Source organism: Ceratotherium simum, chromosome 24 (genome assembly GCF_057802395.1).
Source record: "Ceratotherium simum simum isolate JZ-2026a chromosome 24, ASM5780239v1, whole genome shotgun sequence".
Taxonomy (NCBI): domain Eukaryota; kingdom Metazoa; phylum Chordata; class Mammalia; order Perissodactyla; family Rhinocerotidae; genus Ceratotherium; species Ceratotherium simum.
In genome coordinates this window covers 43,474,642-43,489,969 of record NC_141923.1, presented here as the reverse complement: position 1 = coordinate 43,489,969, position 15,328 = coordinate 43,474,642, and the positions used below count along the sequence as shown (strand labels likewise).

Sequence of the window (15,328 nt, the reverse complement as noted above, 5' to 3'; positions counted from 1 at the left end):
GAGCATGGCTCATATTAATTGTTTATTAAATAGTTTCTGAATAAATAAATGAATGTGGGCTATGCAGTTATCCTAAGAAATTGCTATTTGAAACAGAGTATTGGAAGATTTGTTGTAAGATTCCAGAAAGTTCACTTTGGAAGGAATCATGGCATAAGGTATCTAACTTCCCTTCATAGTAGATTTCTTTTGTCAGGCAATGTACTCTGTAGGCAATCTCATTTCCTTATAATATTTTGTGAGTTTATAAATTAGTTCTTTTTGGCTTAAGCTAGTTAGGGATAGTTTTCTGTCACAGTAAGAGTTCTTGACTAATAATACTCCTCCTTTGTATTTTGCCCCACTTATTTTATGTGTCTTCTGACTAGTCTTTTCCCTTCCTATCTCCTTTTCACCTCCAATCCATTCTCCATAGACATCTTTCTAAAACATAAATGATTCCTGCTGGAAACCCTGTAATGGCTTTCGGCACCTATAAGATGAAGTCTGGGTTTTTTGTCATAGCCCTTTAGAAGTCTGGCCCTGACTTCGTGATTTGTCCTGTGTCCACCTTTTTATTCTCCCCTCCACTATTCTCCAGCAATATGGAACTTTTGATAGCTTCCCTCACTACCCATTAGATGTTGTTCAGAAGCTGCTTGTTGAGTTGTCAGGTATATTACATTGAGTATCACCTTTGTGCTGCCCATTCCCTTTATCGGTATTAAATATAATAGGGAAAATAAAATGAAAGTTTAAAAAACTCAGAAAATAATAAACGAAAGCTGAGATTTAAAGAATCAAGGGGCTGGCCTGGTGGTGCAGCAGTTAAGGGCGCGCGCTCTGCTGCGGTGGCCTGGGGTTCGCAGGTTCGGACCCCGGGCGCACCCCAATGCACCGCTTGTTAAGCCATGCTGTGGCGGCGTCCCATATAAAGTAGAGGAGGATGGGCATGGATGTTAGCCCAGGGCCAATCTTCTTCAAGAACAAAGGGGAGGATTGGCATCAGATGTCAGCTCAGGGCTAGTCCTCCTCACAAAAAAAAAAAACAAAAAGAGTCCAACCAACTTCTATGTAGGAACAAAGAGAGCTCTGTCTGAATTAAAGTGGTTGGGTATGACTTATAAATGTCTATGCATTAACCGTAGTAAGTTGTTTTGGTATTTACTTCACAGTTGTAAAAAATCAGTGAAGCTATTTAATACATTTCAAATTTAAAATTGTATACAAAAAAGCATAAGCAGCTACTGGTATTGCTGCTGCTTTCACATCCATCCTCAAGCCCAGAGGTGCCCTCAGAGCTGCCACTTCTGATGTACGTCTTGCAGTGTTTAGCTCCCCAGAGTGGCACTTTCAGGGCACTGTCTTAATACTTCCCCTTCTCCATCAGAAGGATGTGTCCACTTGAGAGGGCTCCAGGCTCAGCTTCTTTTTTTGGAGGGGGTGCAGTGGGGGATGGGAGATCAAGGGATTGTAAGAAGTGAGGAGTTGAGAGGCCCTGTGATGGAGTTCCAGGGATGGGGTGAGAAGGGCAGCCAACGGAGAGGAGCAGAGCAGGGGCTGTAGACAGCAGCATGAAGGGTGAACGAAGCTGCTGTTGTCCAAAATAATGCTAATTCACAAAAACAGTATTTTGGTATTGAAAAATAAGCATGGTATACTGGAATACCAAAAAAAAAAAAACAAACAGGAGGAGGGTATTGTATAATCATTAATAACTTATTAAGGATACCTGTAGGGGTTTGTGAGAGCTGAGATACCCATCAACAAAAGATGTGTGCCTTCACATAAAATACACAGTACAGGCAAACCACAAAAATCAAGTTTAGTTAAACCCTTCTCTACTCTCAAATGTCACTTTTTATGGTTCTAACCTGATATGTGCTAGGAAAGTACTCTGACCCACTCATGAGAACTGTTAGGTAGGAGTTACATGGGTCTAAGAGGCTTTGTGTGAAGGGCATCATCTTTTACTGACATGTGTTTTGACAATTTGGATACTTTTTGTACCCCTTCGTAATCTGTTTTCTGTGGAGTAGAGTTGCTAGCTAAGTAAGTTAATAGCTCAGCAAAAACATAAATAAAGTAAGATATTATCTTATTAAAAAAAAATTAAAAAAGGTATTCATCTCCTATCCCAGGACAATGCAGAAAGTCCATTCTTCACTAGAAGTTGTGGCATTTCTGAGTGAATAATCATTCGTTTTCTGAATAATGTATTTGGGAAAGGAATGAGGTGAATGCCAGCAAGTGATTATGCCACAACCACCTGTGACTTAAGAATGTCCTCAGCCATTCTTATTTTTCCTCTCTTTTCTCTGACTCCTGCTGCATATATATTATCATTAATGTTAGCCCTAAAACTCAGTGGATGTGAAACAACTGAAGAAAATCTCCCCAATTCATTTTCACAGACGTTGTTTTCATTCACATAATAATAGAGTGTCTACACTAAGTGCCAGTCATTGGTGATAAAACTGTGAGCAAAATAGGCATGTCTCTAACCTCATAGAACTTATTGAGCACTTAAAATGTGTTGGAACTTTAAGGACTACAAACATAACTTAGACTTCAACTAAAAAGAAACCTCAGCATTAAGCCCGCCTCTCCCTTCTTCAGGGGGAAGGGCCCTCTTTCCATCATCAGGTGACAAGACTGATTCAGGCATTGGTCCTCCTCCTTGTGGACCGCTGTAATAGCTTCCCTTTCCCCTCCAATCCGTCAGACTCATTCTTGGCAGAGAACTTGTAAAAACACAGATCTGCTCTAATTCCTCTTTAGTTCTCTCAGACCTCACATCTACCCACAGTATCCAGTTCCGATTCTCTCGCATATCATTGCGAAGTCCTTTCCTGATCACAGCCTGCCTTTGCCAGCCTCAAGTTTATGCTGTTGGCTCTAGCTCCCAGGCTGTCCGCTGTCCACATTTGGAGGCTTTTCCAGCATCACCACCATCACTCCATCTCCAGCGGAACCATTCATCCCCTCTTGTATTCTTTTACATATTTTACAACACTTACCACATTGTGTCGAATTGTCTTGTTTTCTGTACATTTCTGCACCCCCTGCCAGACTCACAGGGCCAAAAGTAGAAGGTACCATGTCTTCTCATTTTAATCACAGTACTTTTGCATAGTCCCTTACTCATGGTAACCATCAGTAAAAGTTTGAACTGAATTTGAAGATATGGTTTCCAAAGACAGAAAATTCATAATCTAGTAGATAGATACCCAACTACCTGTAATACTAGGTAGTATATACTGATGCTAACTAAAATTGTAAATTTCTTGAAATTATGATCATGTTCATGCCTCTTCTATATCCTTAACTCCCTTCCCTGCCCTGGCATTTTGCGGGGTGCATCATTACTCTTCACTTACTTGACTAAATGAAGGGAAGAAGGAGGAAGGCTCCTCAGCAGTCTAGTGGACTCTCTACCTCCCGTTATTAGAACCCTCTCCCACTCTAAAACCCTGCAGGGAAGCAACACCTTCTGGCTATCGACCAGGAGAGAGATGTGATAGGTATGAAAATACCGTGAACAGAGAAAGCACGCTATGACATCAACCACGAGTCCCCATGCAAAAGCCCTAAAGGCAGACTCGTCTAGTTGGAGGCATTTTCTAGCATATGCAGTTTTACTCCAAGGTGACTAACAATACAGCTGTTTTCAAAAAAAGATTGTGAAGCATTGCTTATTGTAAGAGATTAAACAATTTTAATTTTTGCAAAGACCAACAGGTAAATTTAAAGGTTTGTTTATAGCCTCATCTTTTTTTTTTTGTGGAGAGTAAATTTCCTCTCAAGCAGGCGTTTGTTTATAAGTAGAATTCTTTCTTCATTTATATCTTGTTTTTACATCTGATAACTGCATCTAAACTTACAATTTTATGGCCATAGTTTCTCATGGAACTTAATACACTCTTGGACATCCACTAATTTTTAAATCAAATGTATTTAAACCACCGGTTTTTATCTATAAAACTATATATATAATATATATTTTGAGCTAACATCTGTTCCCAATCTTCCTCTTTTTGCTTGAGGAAGATTGTCCCTGAGCTAACATCTGTGCCAGTCTTCTTCTATTTTGTATGTGGGAGGCTGCCACAGCATGGCTTGATGAGCAGTGTGTAGGTCTGTGCCTGGGATCTGAACCTGCAAACCCTGGGCTGCCGAAGTGGAGGATGCAAACCCAACCACTATGCCACCGGGCTGGCCCCTATAAAACTATATTCTTAATTATTAAGAATTTATCAGATGTTTGGTACGACATTAATAAATGCCTAATTTGAAATTGATGGGTTCATTTTGTTTACTTGTTTATGGAAGAAACTTTGATTTCAAATCAGTGCCTTTTTTAAAAATTGCTTTTACTTATACTAGGTACTAATTATTGTTTGAATTCTGTAAGATCATAAATACTGGAAATGAGGTGTTAGTCTGAGGAGAGAATATTGTGATTATGGGGGACAGGCAAAGCATAGAGCCAGTTTGGCATAAGGCATTTTCGTTTTTTTCCTCCATACTAGAAGTCCTTAAAATTAATATCTGAAATGATTCTTGGGCTATTGGACTACTTTTTTTCTTGAGTTAACTCATGAGCAGTTGTTTTAATAACCTTGCAAAAGCAAGATTTTCTAATTCACATGGGGAAAAACCTGCCATCTCTTGATTTGAGAGTTTAGTAATGACCTCTATTAACTTTGTAGTGATTATTAACTCTGCAAATTGCCAATTTTGGAGGCTTAGTAGAACTTTGATTGAAGTTTCGTTATATTTGATAAACCAAATTACTCCAATGTTACAAGTCATTCTGAATGAATGTGCTAAAAGATCTTACTCCCTTTCTCTTGAGTGCCTCAGGGTTTTTTTTTATTGTATATCTTAGTCAACTACATGTTATTGATCCTGACTATGTTATTAGCAATTAAAATTCTTCAAGGAGGCCGGCCCTGTGGCTTGGTGGTTAAGTGTGCGCGCTGCAATGCTGGTGGCCCGGGTTCGGATCCCGGGTGCGCATCGAGGCACCACTTCTCCGTCCATCCTGAGGCCGAGTCCCACATACAGCAACTAGAAGGATGTGCAGCTATGACATACAACTATCTACTGGGGCTTTGGGGGGAAAAAATAAAATAAATAAAATCTTTAAAAAAAAAAAAAAATTCTTCAAGGATACGTAATTCTAAAGGGCCTATTGCCATCTGGACTGTGAACACTTAGTATTTATTGCCTGACAGTTCCTTTGCTTTGAATATGGCTTTGAAAGACAAAAATCTGAATTCTTCTTTTAGAACATAGGAAAGTAATTTTCTGAAGTTAAATCGTGATAATTTATATGGAAGAAACACATCAATGTTTTGTTTGTTTCTCCATAGTATTGTTAAACTTTTAAATAAGAATTTTCCCAAATATTAGTTTATAAGTAGTCTATCAGAAAAGGGAATATTTTATTAAAACCCATAATCCGTTTGTTTGACTAGAGCCAAGACCTGTAAGAAGGAATCATTAGGTTTATATAATTAGTAAATTATATAAATAAGTATTTATTTAATAAGTACTTATTTAAATAAGTATTTTAGGAATAGTTATTTTTATTTATTTTTTGTTGAGGGAGATTTGCCCTAAGCTAACATCTGTTGCCAGTCTTCCTCTATTTTGTATGTGGGTCGCCACCACGGCATGACTGACGAGTGATGTAGGGTCTGCACCTGGGATCCGAACCTGCGGACCTGGGCCGTTGAAGCAGAGCATGCTGAACTTAACCACTAGACCATGGGGCCAGCCCCAGAAATAGTTGTTTTTACATGAATGTTGCATTAGTTTTTCCCCCCAGAGAAACTAAATTAGTAGTATCTAGTTTCTAGTTTCCTTCCCTAAGAAATAATTTTCAATGTCTTATTTTTAGAGGTTGCAAAGTCAACTACAGAGGCCATGCAAGAAAGGCAAATGAGAAAAGCAGCCTAGTGATACAAGAGGGGCTGGTGGGGTCTGGGACAAAATAGAATTTATATGACACATTTAAATTTCTTTAAAATATTGTGCTATCCAAACAACCTTTGCCATGTGACTTTGCAACCTCTGGTTTATATTTATTCAACAATAACAAAAATGTAATGTTTGTGGATTATTTTTACAATAATTACAAATAAATACGTTTGTACATCCATCAATATATTTGTACAGGCCACATGGTATTTTGATGGATTAAAAAAAAAAATGAAGTGAAAACATTCTCACCCCATTCCTGAACCTTTTCCTCATGGCTAATCTTAGTCCCTATGGTAATACTCAAGGGAAGGGTTAGAGTGATAAATGGGTTGAAGGGTAGAGATTGTGTATCTTGGCAGTTGCATCAAATTAGCTCTATCAAAATATGACTTAAAATCTGGCTTTTGAGTAGGATTTTGAGAAAATTTATATTTTCCAGCTTCATTAAAATTTTATCCCCTTACGTTGGGTTCAGCAAACAAAAAACAAAAAAAAAAAGAAGACAGTGTATCTTGTCCTATTCATTGTTCTATATATTTATATATTTTACCTTTACAGCCTGAGGAAGAACTTGATCCTGAAGAGAGGGACAACTTCCTCCAACAGCTTTATAAGTTTATGGAAGACAGAGGTATTTTCATGCTCATTATTTAAAAGTAGTTTTTTCTTTTTACAGTTTTGTTCTAGGTTTATGCATTATTTTTGTTAGAATCGTGGGTGTATGGATTTGGATTTCAAGTAAAGCCTAAGAATCAGTTACAGCTGACAATAATTAAGTATTTGGAATAAAAACAGCTATTAATATCTATTTTGAGTAGACATATATAGGAAAATAGTTTTGGTCTAGTTAAATTTAGTTTCCTTGGGACTTATAACGCCAAAAAATATTATAATAATATTTCAGTGATGGAAAGTGAATGGTCATAATGTAATTTGCATGCCCATTAATTATTCGTGCTGTCTTTGTGGCAAGTAAAACAGGCCTGATCCTTGGTCTCAACAAGTTAAACATAATAGGAGATCAGCCCCTATCTAAATAGAACAGGATCTCTAATGGAGTTGGAAGAAGTAGAACCTCTGTAATAATCACATTTCTTGATTACGTTAGTCCTGGAAAATCCTCCGACAAATTGGTCCTAGACTTATTTGGCCTTCAGAAATCATCCCTTAGATTACTGCTAGCAGTTTTAACCTTTGTGTTAAAGCAGTGAAAATGGGACTGTGGCCTAAAACGTACCCTTTCCACTGCGTGTGTTCTTGCCCAGGCTTCTTGAACCAGCAGCGTTGCTGGCTCCTTCTTGCAGTTCTAAGGTTTAGTTTAGTTTTACCTGATTTAGTGGCAGTTAGAGAGGGATTTTATTAGCTGTGGAGGTAAATCTAAAGACAGCCACAATGCTGTATAAAGAATATAGAGAATATTTTGTGTTGTCTTAGATAATTTAAGGTTCTTTAAATATATGCCTCTGATTAGTGAAATTTGGGAAATTAGAAATTCATAGCTTTGTTTTTGGCTTAGTATTTTCCATTTGAATAAACATTTTATTTCTACCCCCTCATATTAAAAAGGTACTCCAATCAACAAACCACCTGTTTTGGGCTATAAAGATCTTAATCTCTTCAAACTCTTTAGACTGGTTTATCATCAAGGTGGATGTGACAATGTAAGTAAGGATGGAATGAAAAGTTAAATTATTTAATGTTGCACTGTTGTATGCACTTTAGGTAATAAACACATTTTCTTAATGACTATAGAATATTAGTGTAAAGATTATTTCCCTTTGCAAATGTTAACAAATAAAAACTTAATTTTCCAGATTGATAGTGGTGCTGTATGGAAGCAAATTTATATGGACCTTGGCATTCCTATTTTGAATTCAGCTGCTTCCTACAATGTAAAAACTGCTTATAGAAAGTAAGTAGTATAGTTTATTCATCAAAGAATACATATTTACAGGGAATATGTTCCATTTAATTTGTTAACAAACAAGAATACATCAGTCAGGCCGGCCCCGTGGCTTAGCGGTTGGGTGCTCGCGCTCCGCTGCTGGCGGCCTGGGTTCGGATCCCGGGCGCGCACCAACGCACCGCTTCTCCGGCCATGCTGGGGCCGCGTCCCGCGTACAGCAACTGGAAGGATGTGCAGCTAATGACTTACAACTATCTACTGGGGCTTTGGGGGGAAAATAAATAAATAAATAAAAATTGTTAAAAAAAAAAAAAGAATACATCAATCAAAGAACATTAAAGTTAGAGAAAGTGTATAAAAAGGTTTAGGTTAATAGGTACTTGTGATTGAAAGTTATTTCAGTGCACCAAGTCTGCCTCACTCCATTTTTCATGTTGTCCTGATTTCCTTTTCAAAATCAGGGATGCAGGCAGTGTTCATAGTCTGAAATGATGATACATGTTACAGAGCTGTAACTTTTGTGGTGAACAACCTTCATATCAAAACTGTGGTAGCTCTGTTCAGTTATCACAAGCTCAGAATATTCAGGAAGAAATTTTATTTTATGATCAATATTTCTGTTTATAATCCTATGTAAAACACCAAGAAATTAGTAACATAGAAAAAGTACTTTTTTTAAAAAAAGGCTTGAGTTTTACTTTTTAAAAATATGTGTGTATTTAATAATATAGTATTCAAGTTAAAGGTAAAGACTAAGTTTTCTTAAAATGAAATATTGTTTGTTTAGGTATCTCTATGGTTTTGAGGAGTACTGCCGTTCTGCAAACATTCAGTTCAGAACTATTCACCACCATGAACCAAAAGTAAAAGAGGAAAAGAAAGACTTAGAAGAATCAATGGAAGAGGCTCTAAAAGTAGATCAAGAAATGCCTTTAGTAGAAGTAAAGAGTGAACCTGAGGAAAACATTGATTCAAACAGTGAAAGTGAGAGAGAAGAAATAGAATTAAAATCTCCAAGGGTAAGTAGTTAATACTAGTTTTATCTGGTTTATTTGAAGCATTATTTTAAATTTTTTATTATGGACATTTTCAGATATACACAAAAATCCTCCAATGAACCTAGTTTATCTTTGGTTTTAAGTTATGCTTCAGCCAGGCTAGCCAAGCTCCCATTCTCTAAAGATATCACTTATTACTTTTTATTCCTGAAAAACCGTGCCTCCTGCTGTTTCCTGTTTACGTCTGTTCAAGTCATTCTCATCTGGGGTCAGTCTCAAATATTCACTTCCTTCAAGTCTTCTGCTAAAATGTTATCTCACTGAAGCCTCTCCTGGTCACTTTATCTAAAATTGTAACCTACCTCCTCTCTTTGGCGTTCACAGTCCTTCTAATGTTCCTCTTGTTGTCTGTAATTTACTTATTTATTCTTTCTCTTTCCCGACTCTGCACTAGATTCACACTCCACGAGGGCAGGCATTAGTGTTTATTCTGTTTGGTGACAGATCCAGGCATCTAGAATGGTGTCTGGCACTTGGTAGGACTTATTAAATAGTGGTTGAGTAAGTGACTCTCCTCTTTGTGATAGCTGTGCCCCCAGCCAGGTGGGAGATTTCCTGTCTCTGTTACTCCACAGCATGCTGTCCAGCTCTCTTGGCAGATTTTTCCTGCTCTGCCTTGTTTCCTAGTCACGTGCACACTGGCTTTATCTTCTGACTCCACTCGTCCTCTCATTAGCATGTAAGTCCTATGCAGGAATTGTCATCCACTGTTTTGACCATTCTCGAATGATGTCTACATAGTAGAATTTGTCAAGTTTTAGAAGGAGAAAGAAAATTTATCACACTATCAAAGAAGTTCAGTTACTGTAATATGTCTTATTTTTTAGTGAAATCAGATTTAGTGTAAGAAGAGGTGAAATGATCTCTTTTATTTGCTCAGAAATCATTTTTTAAAACTGTCCATTCTGACTGTCATCTAGTAAATGGAATCTTCTAGTGAATTTCATAAAATATCCAAATTGGTTTCTTTTTTTAATTTTTATTTCATTTTTAATTTTTAAAAATTATAGTAAATACACATAACATAAAATTTATCATCTTAACCATTTTTAAGTGCACAATTTAGTGGCATTAACTACATTCACATTGTTCTGCAAACATCACCACTGTCCATCTCTAGATCTTTTTTCATCTTGCAAAACTGAAACTGTGCTCATTAAACAATAATTCCCTAATCCTTTCTCCCCCAGCCTCTGGCAACCAGCATTCTACTTTCTGTCACTATGAATTTGACTACTGTAGGTACCTCATATAAGTGGAATCATAGAGTATTTGTCCTTCTGTGACTGGCTTATTTCACTCAGCATAATGTCTTCAAGGTTCATCCATGTATGTGTCAGAATGTCCTTCCTTTTTAAGACTGACTAATATCCCCATTGTATGTATTGTGGACACACCTCCTTGTCAGTACGTAAAGACCTTCCTCATCTTATGTAAAACGCCTGCAGAGTACTGCATAATCTGAATGTGCATAAATTTACCTTCCTCAAGATTTTCTCCAATTTTTTATGATTACAGAAAGTGCTGCAATGAATATGCTTGTAAAATGTCCTCCTCATTTATCTGACTATAGAGGTCAGACTTCTAAAAATGGGATTTCTGGCACAAAAGTATCCAGACCTAAATTTTGATAGATAACAGTTGCTCTCATTCATTTACCTATACAGACTTTTTTTTTTTTTCTTTTTTTTGTGAGGACAATCAGCCCTGAGCTAACATCCATGCCAATCCTCCTCTTTTTGCTGAGGAAGACTGGCCCTGGGCTAACATCTGTGCCCATCTTCCTCCACGTTATATGGGACGCCACCACAGCATGGCCTGACAAGTGGTGCCTCAGTGCTCACCCAGGATCAGAACCTGGGCCTCCAGCAGCGGAGCGCGGCACTTAACCACTATGCCACGGGGCTGGCCCCTACCTATACATACTTAAAGAGCACCTGCTGTGTGCGAGGTACTGTCTAGATTTGAGGGACTGAGTGAGGACGACAACATCCCTGCTCTTGAGGGATCTACGTTCTAGTTCTTTGTGATAAGAAAAATACATTTCTTCTTTTTCTACCTTTGAAGTTTAAATACCACATAGTTGGGAACTAAGGAAAACATTTGTTATCTGGGATATGAATTGTAAAGTATTCTAGTGCTCCGTAACTTGTTGGCTCTTCTTTCATCCTCACTTTATTCCAAGTAGAGGGGAATTCTGCCAGTGCATAGAGGTTAACTTGAAGGAGAATTTGGGAGATAATGAAATGGCTCACCAGTTTCACGATCAATTGCATATGCAACAAGAGGCAGGATAGAAGCTGCTGAGGGCAGAATAAGTTACTGCTGGCCCACTGAGCTCTCTAGATACTCATTCAAAGAAATGGACTCACTTATGGTCATTGATATAATTCAGTCCTTTTAAAATGGAGTCACACAGAAATACAGTGATAATGTAAATTCTGTCTTAAAAAACAGTAGAATTAGAGAACACAGAGCTTTTAAAGAGTCCGTAATTTAGGGGGTTGATTTATCATTATTATTATTATAAACTGGTTTCATTGACATTTAGATAATTATTTTAAAACTTTTATTGTAGTCAAAAAATATAAAAATTGAGATAAAATAATGTAGTGGACAAAAGAGAACATTTTTATTTTTTATGTAGTAGTAGCCAAGGATCATAGTAGACCTGGACGTAGTTAAGTGATTTACATGGGTTATTCTTTTACTTCCGAGAGGAAGAGAAGAGTACACAAGAGTTGATGGGTTATCATTATCGTGTCTCAAACCAGAGAGAAGACTAGTCATTGCTGTGAAGGTGTAAGAAAAAGATACATTTTTCTGCTTTTTACCCCTTTGTAGTGATAGCTATTTTAAAGCTTTTATCCCTTCTACCAGGGACGAAGGAGAATTGCTCGAGATGCAAATTCTATTAAAAAGGAAATTGAAGAAGAGAAAACAGAAGACAAATTAAAGGATAATGATTTAGAAAATAAGGACATAGATGATGACTATGAAACTGCAGAGAAAAAAGAAAATGAGCTACTACTGGGGAGAAAAAATACACCAAAGCAAAAGGAGAAGAAAATTAAAAAGCAGGAGGATTCTGACAAAGACTCAGATGAAGAGGAAGAGAAGAGCCAAGAGAGGTACATTGTCTTGTGTTTGTTCTCCAGAAGCTCGTGTCTGGGGTACAGCAGTGCTCTGTTCCTGCTTAGAGATTCAGGTGTGAGGGATGTCTTCTTATTGGGACTTCCGTTCCTCTTGTCTAATGAAGGTGAGACACATTGTGAAGATGATGTGTATCGCCTTTCGGAATTGGAGAATATACTGGTCGCACCATTTTAATAGCACTTGTGCCCTAAACAGTGGCCTCAAAGAAGGCTGCGCCACCCAGTCAAAAGAAAGCAGACAGCAGGGAAGGGAGCTGGAGAAAAATGGAGGAAGTGGACAAGAGGAAACAGCGACAGCAAAAATTCCATTTTAAAAAAGGTACAACGTGGGAAAGCTAACAAACACGGGTGCACAGTACTAGCAGATGTTTCTGTGTGTTAGCTTCATCTGAGACGTCTTTCTCTGTCAAGTGACTGTGTTAGAGTAAGTGGCATGCACCCCGATTCTAGGTTGGAAACAACGTTCTTGCCCCAGATCACAACAATCAAATTTCAGCTTTTTAATGTCCATCCTGTTAGCTGCTGAGTGAAAACTGGTTTTTTTTTTTCCATGTATTATACATGTATGGACTAAATTGACTTAAAAATAATCAAAGATTAGGCAGTCCAGCTAGATCAAGGTAATGTCCAACCTTGTTTAGTTGACCATTTCTGTGTTGTCAAATGGATTTACTAATTTTTAGATACTACTAAAATATGAATTTTAATTCAGCAACGATAGTATAACACACTTACTTGTAATATAAGATATCCTCCATAGTTATTTTTCAATTATTATATGATGATAAATTTTCTAGAAATTTGAGTTGTTAAGCAAAATTTGGGAAAAGTGGCTTGCTGCATCCAACTAGTGGCTGACACTCATCTGAAAATTAACCATTGAGAAAATATTTGGAAAAATAGGCATGATTGGTGAGTGGGAGAGGTAATTTTATGATTCAGTACAAGTAGGTATAGGAAACTATCACAATTACATGTGAATTAGATTAGTGAAGAAAGAAAGTTCTGTAGTGAAATATGATTAGGATTAGGAAAAGTGGGAGAAAATAATTGGAGTTGAGTATAATGATGTGAGTGTAGTATTTCAAATATTTGGACAATAAATTGAAGCAAAGGTGAACTACTTAAAATGTAGGGCCTAATTATAGTTTGAAGTTTTGTTAAAAATAAGTATCAAAATGTCTATTATAATATGTATATAATACATATAAACATTATATGTATACACACTGTGGTTTAAAAAGCCTTTATAATTGATATGTAAATGGAACAAATATTTATTTTAGAGGAAGAAAATTTCAAACACTTGAATATGAAGAACAGTATTTCCTTTTATTAAATAAAAATTGAATATACAGATAAACATAGTCTGTATTCTCATTTTATAGCAGGAATCACGGAAGTGAGACACTTTTTTATCTTAGAGATTTCTATTTTAAGTAGTTTCTCAGTGTTTTGAAATTACCTTACCATTGATAACTGGAAGATGCCCTTGGAGAGAAAATATTCCCAATGCTGATGAGTTCTTCCTGTCGGGTCCTCTTCTGGTCTCCAAAATAACACCCTGTGTTTATTATAGAGCACAACACCTCCTCTTATGCTTTTAAAACCATGTGACACGAGAATGCTCTTTTAATTTTTTTTATGTGTGTTTGAGGAAGACTAGCCCTGAGCTAACATCTGATGTCAATCCTCCTCTTTTTTGCTGAGGAAGATTGGCCCTGGGCTAACATCCGTGCCCATCTTCCTCTACTTTATATGGGACGCCGCCACAGCATGGCTTGACAAGTGGTGTGTCAGTGCATGCCCGGGATCCGAACCCTCCGGCTGCAGAAGGGGAGTGCATACACTTAACCGCTGCACCACCCAGCTGGCCCCTAGAATGCTCTTTGATGCTGGTCTCTTCTTTTTTTTTTTTTTATAATTTTATTTATGTATTTTTTTCCCCCAAAGCCCCAGTAGATAGTTCTATGTCACAACTGCACATCCTTCTAGTTGCTGTGTGTGGGACATGGCCTCAGCATGGCCAGAGAAGTGGTGTGTCAGTGCGCGCCCAGGATCCGAACCCGGGCTACCAGCAGCGGAGTGCGCGCACTTAACCGCTAAGCCACGGGGCAGGCCCATGATGCTGGTCTCTTCTGAATCCTTGCAGGGCTAATAAAGAATGTTTATTTGTAAAAATATTAAAAATATTGTTGGACCTCCCTATGGGAATCTCCTTTATACCTGATTATCAAAACAAAAGCTGACGGGAGATGAATAAAAACAAACAGAAATCAATACAAGATACGCAAAGCTTTGTTCTCCTGTACCTATCCCACAGTTACAAATGACCTAATATTCAGACATCTGTTGTTTCTTTGTTAAGGTGGGGAAATCTTTAAATAAACTAGTTTAAAAGATACAGTCACTAAGATAGATATTCCTTGTTCATTATTTTGCCCACCAAAAAAACTAGTCTTCCATGGTAAGAATGGTAAGAACCATTCTCAAATGAGCAGAAAGTAGTAGTAAAGTAGATTTAAGACAATTGGGTTGCAGGAAGTTACAAACTATCTTTAGATCATTTTCACATATAAGGTGGCACTCGAATATGAATCCTAAAGACTTTCAGAGTATATTGTTCTTATTTTGTTTTATCAAAAGTGGTTTATTTGACTCCACATCATCATTGCCTGTGATTATTGATTGGCCTTTACGGAGTATGGATTTACTTTTGGTACAGTGCACCTTTACATAATAAATAAATTCCTCAGTGAGCAGTCCATAAAAATCTTCTCCTTCTCCTCCTTCTTCTCCTTCTCCACTGACATGCTACTAAGGTAATACTTAGGTTGTGCCTGTTCTATATGTTGGATTCTTTTAGCATATATTATTTTGTTTTCCATTAAGTTATTAGTAGCATTATCAATGTTGTAACTTACTGCAGGGAAGAAACTGAAAGCAAATGTGACTCTGAAGGGGAGGAAGATGAGGAAGACATGGAACCCTGCCTAACAGGAACCAAAGTGAAAGTAAAATACGGACGAGGGAAAACACAGAAAATCTATGAAGCCAGCATTAAAAGCACCGAAATTGATGACGGAGAAGTTTTATACTTGGTACATTACTATGGATGGAATGTCAGGTAAGCAAGAAATATATTTTCTTATTTTGAAATTTCCTTCATTGGTTCAAAAAGATCAATTTAATGTTGTGAAGAACCAAATAATATATATGTATTTACAAAGCACACCCTG

The 15,328-nt window shown here is 37.3% G+C and overlaps 1 protein-coding gene across 2 annotated transcripts in view; it reads left to right on the top strand.

Annotated features, from left to right (window-relative positions):
- The window catches only part of ARID4A (AT-rich interaction domain 4A), a 64,516-nt gene that overhangs the window by 30,104 nt on the left and 19,084 nt on the right, over positions 1-15,328 (top strand). For both annotated transcript variants that reach the window (XM_014784271.2, XM_014784270.2), the window contains exons 12-17: positions 6,529-6,601; positions 7,537-7,631; positions 7,785-7,882; positions 8,664-8,895; positions 11,815-12,065; positions 15,019-15,216. In XM_014784271.2, coding sequence (XP_014639757.1) covers positions 6,529-6,601; positions 7,537-7,631; positions 7,785-7,882; positions 8,664-8,895; positions 11,815-12,065; positions 15,019-15,216 — 947 coding nt within the window. The remainder of the gene's footprint in view (positions 1-6,528; positions 6,602-7,536; positions 7,632-7,784; positions 7,883-8,663; positions 8,896-11,814; positions 12,066-15,018; positions 15,217-15,328) is intronic.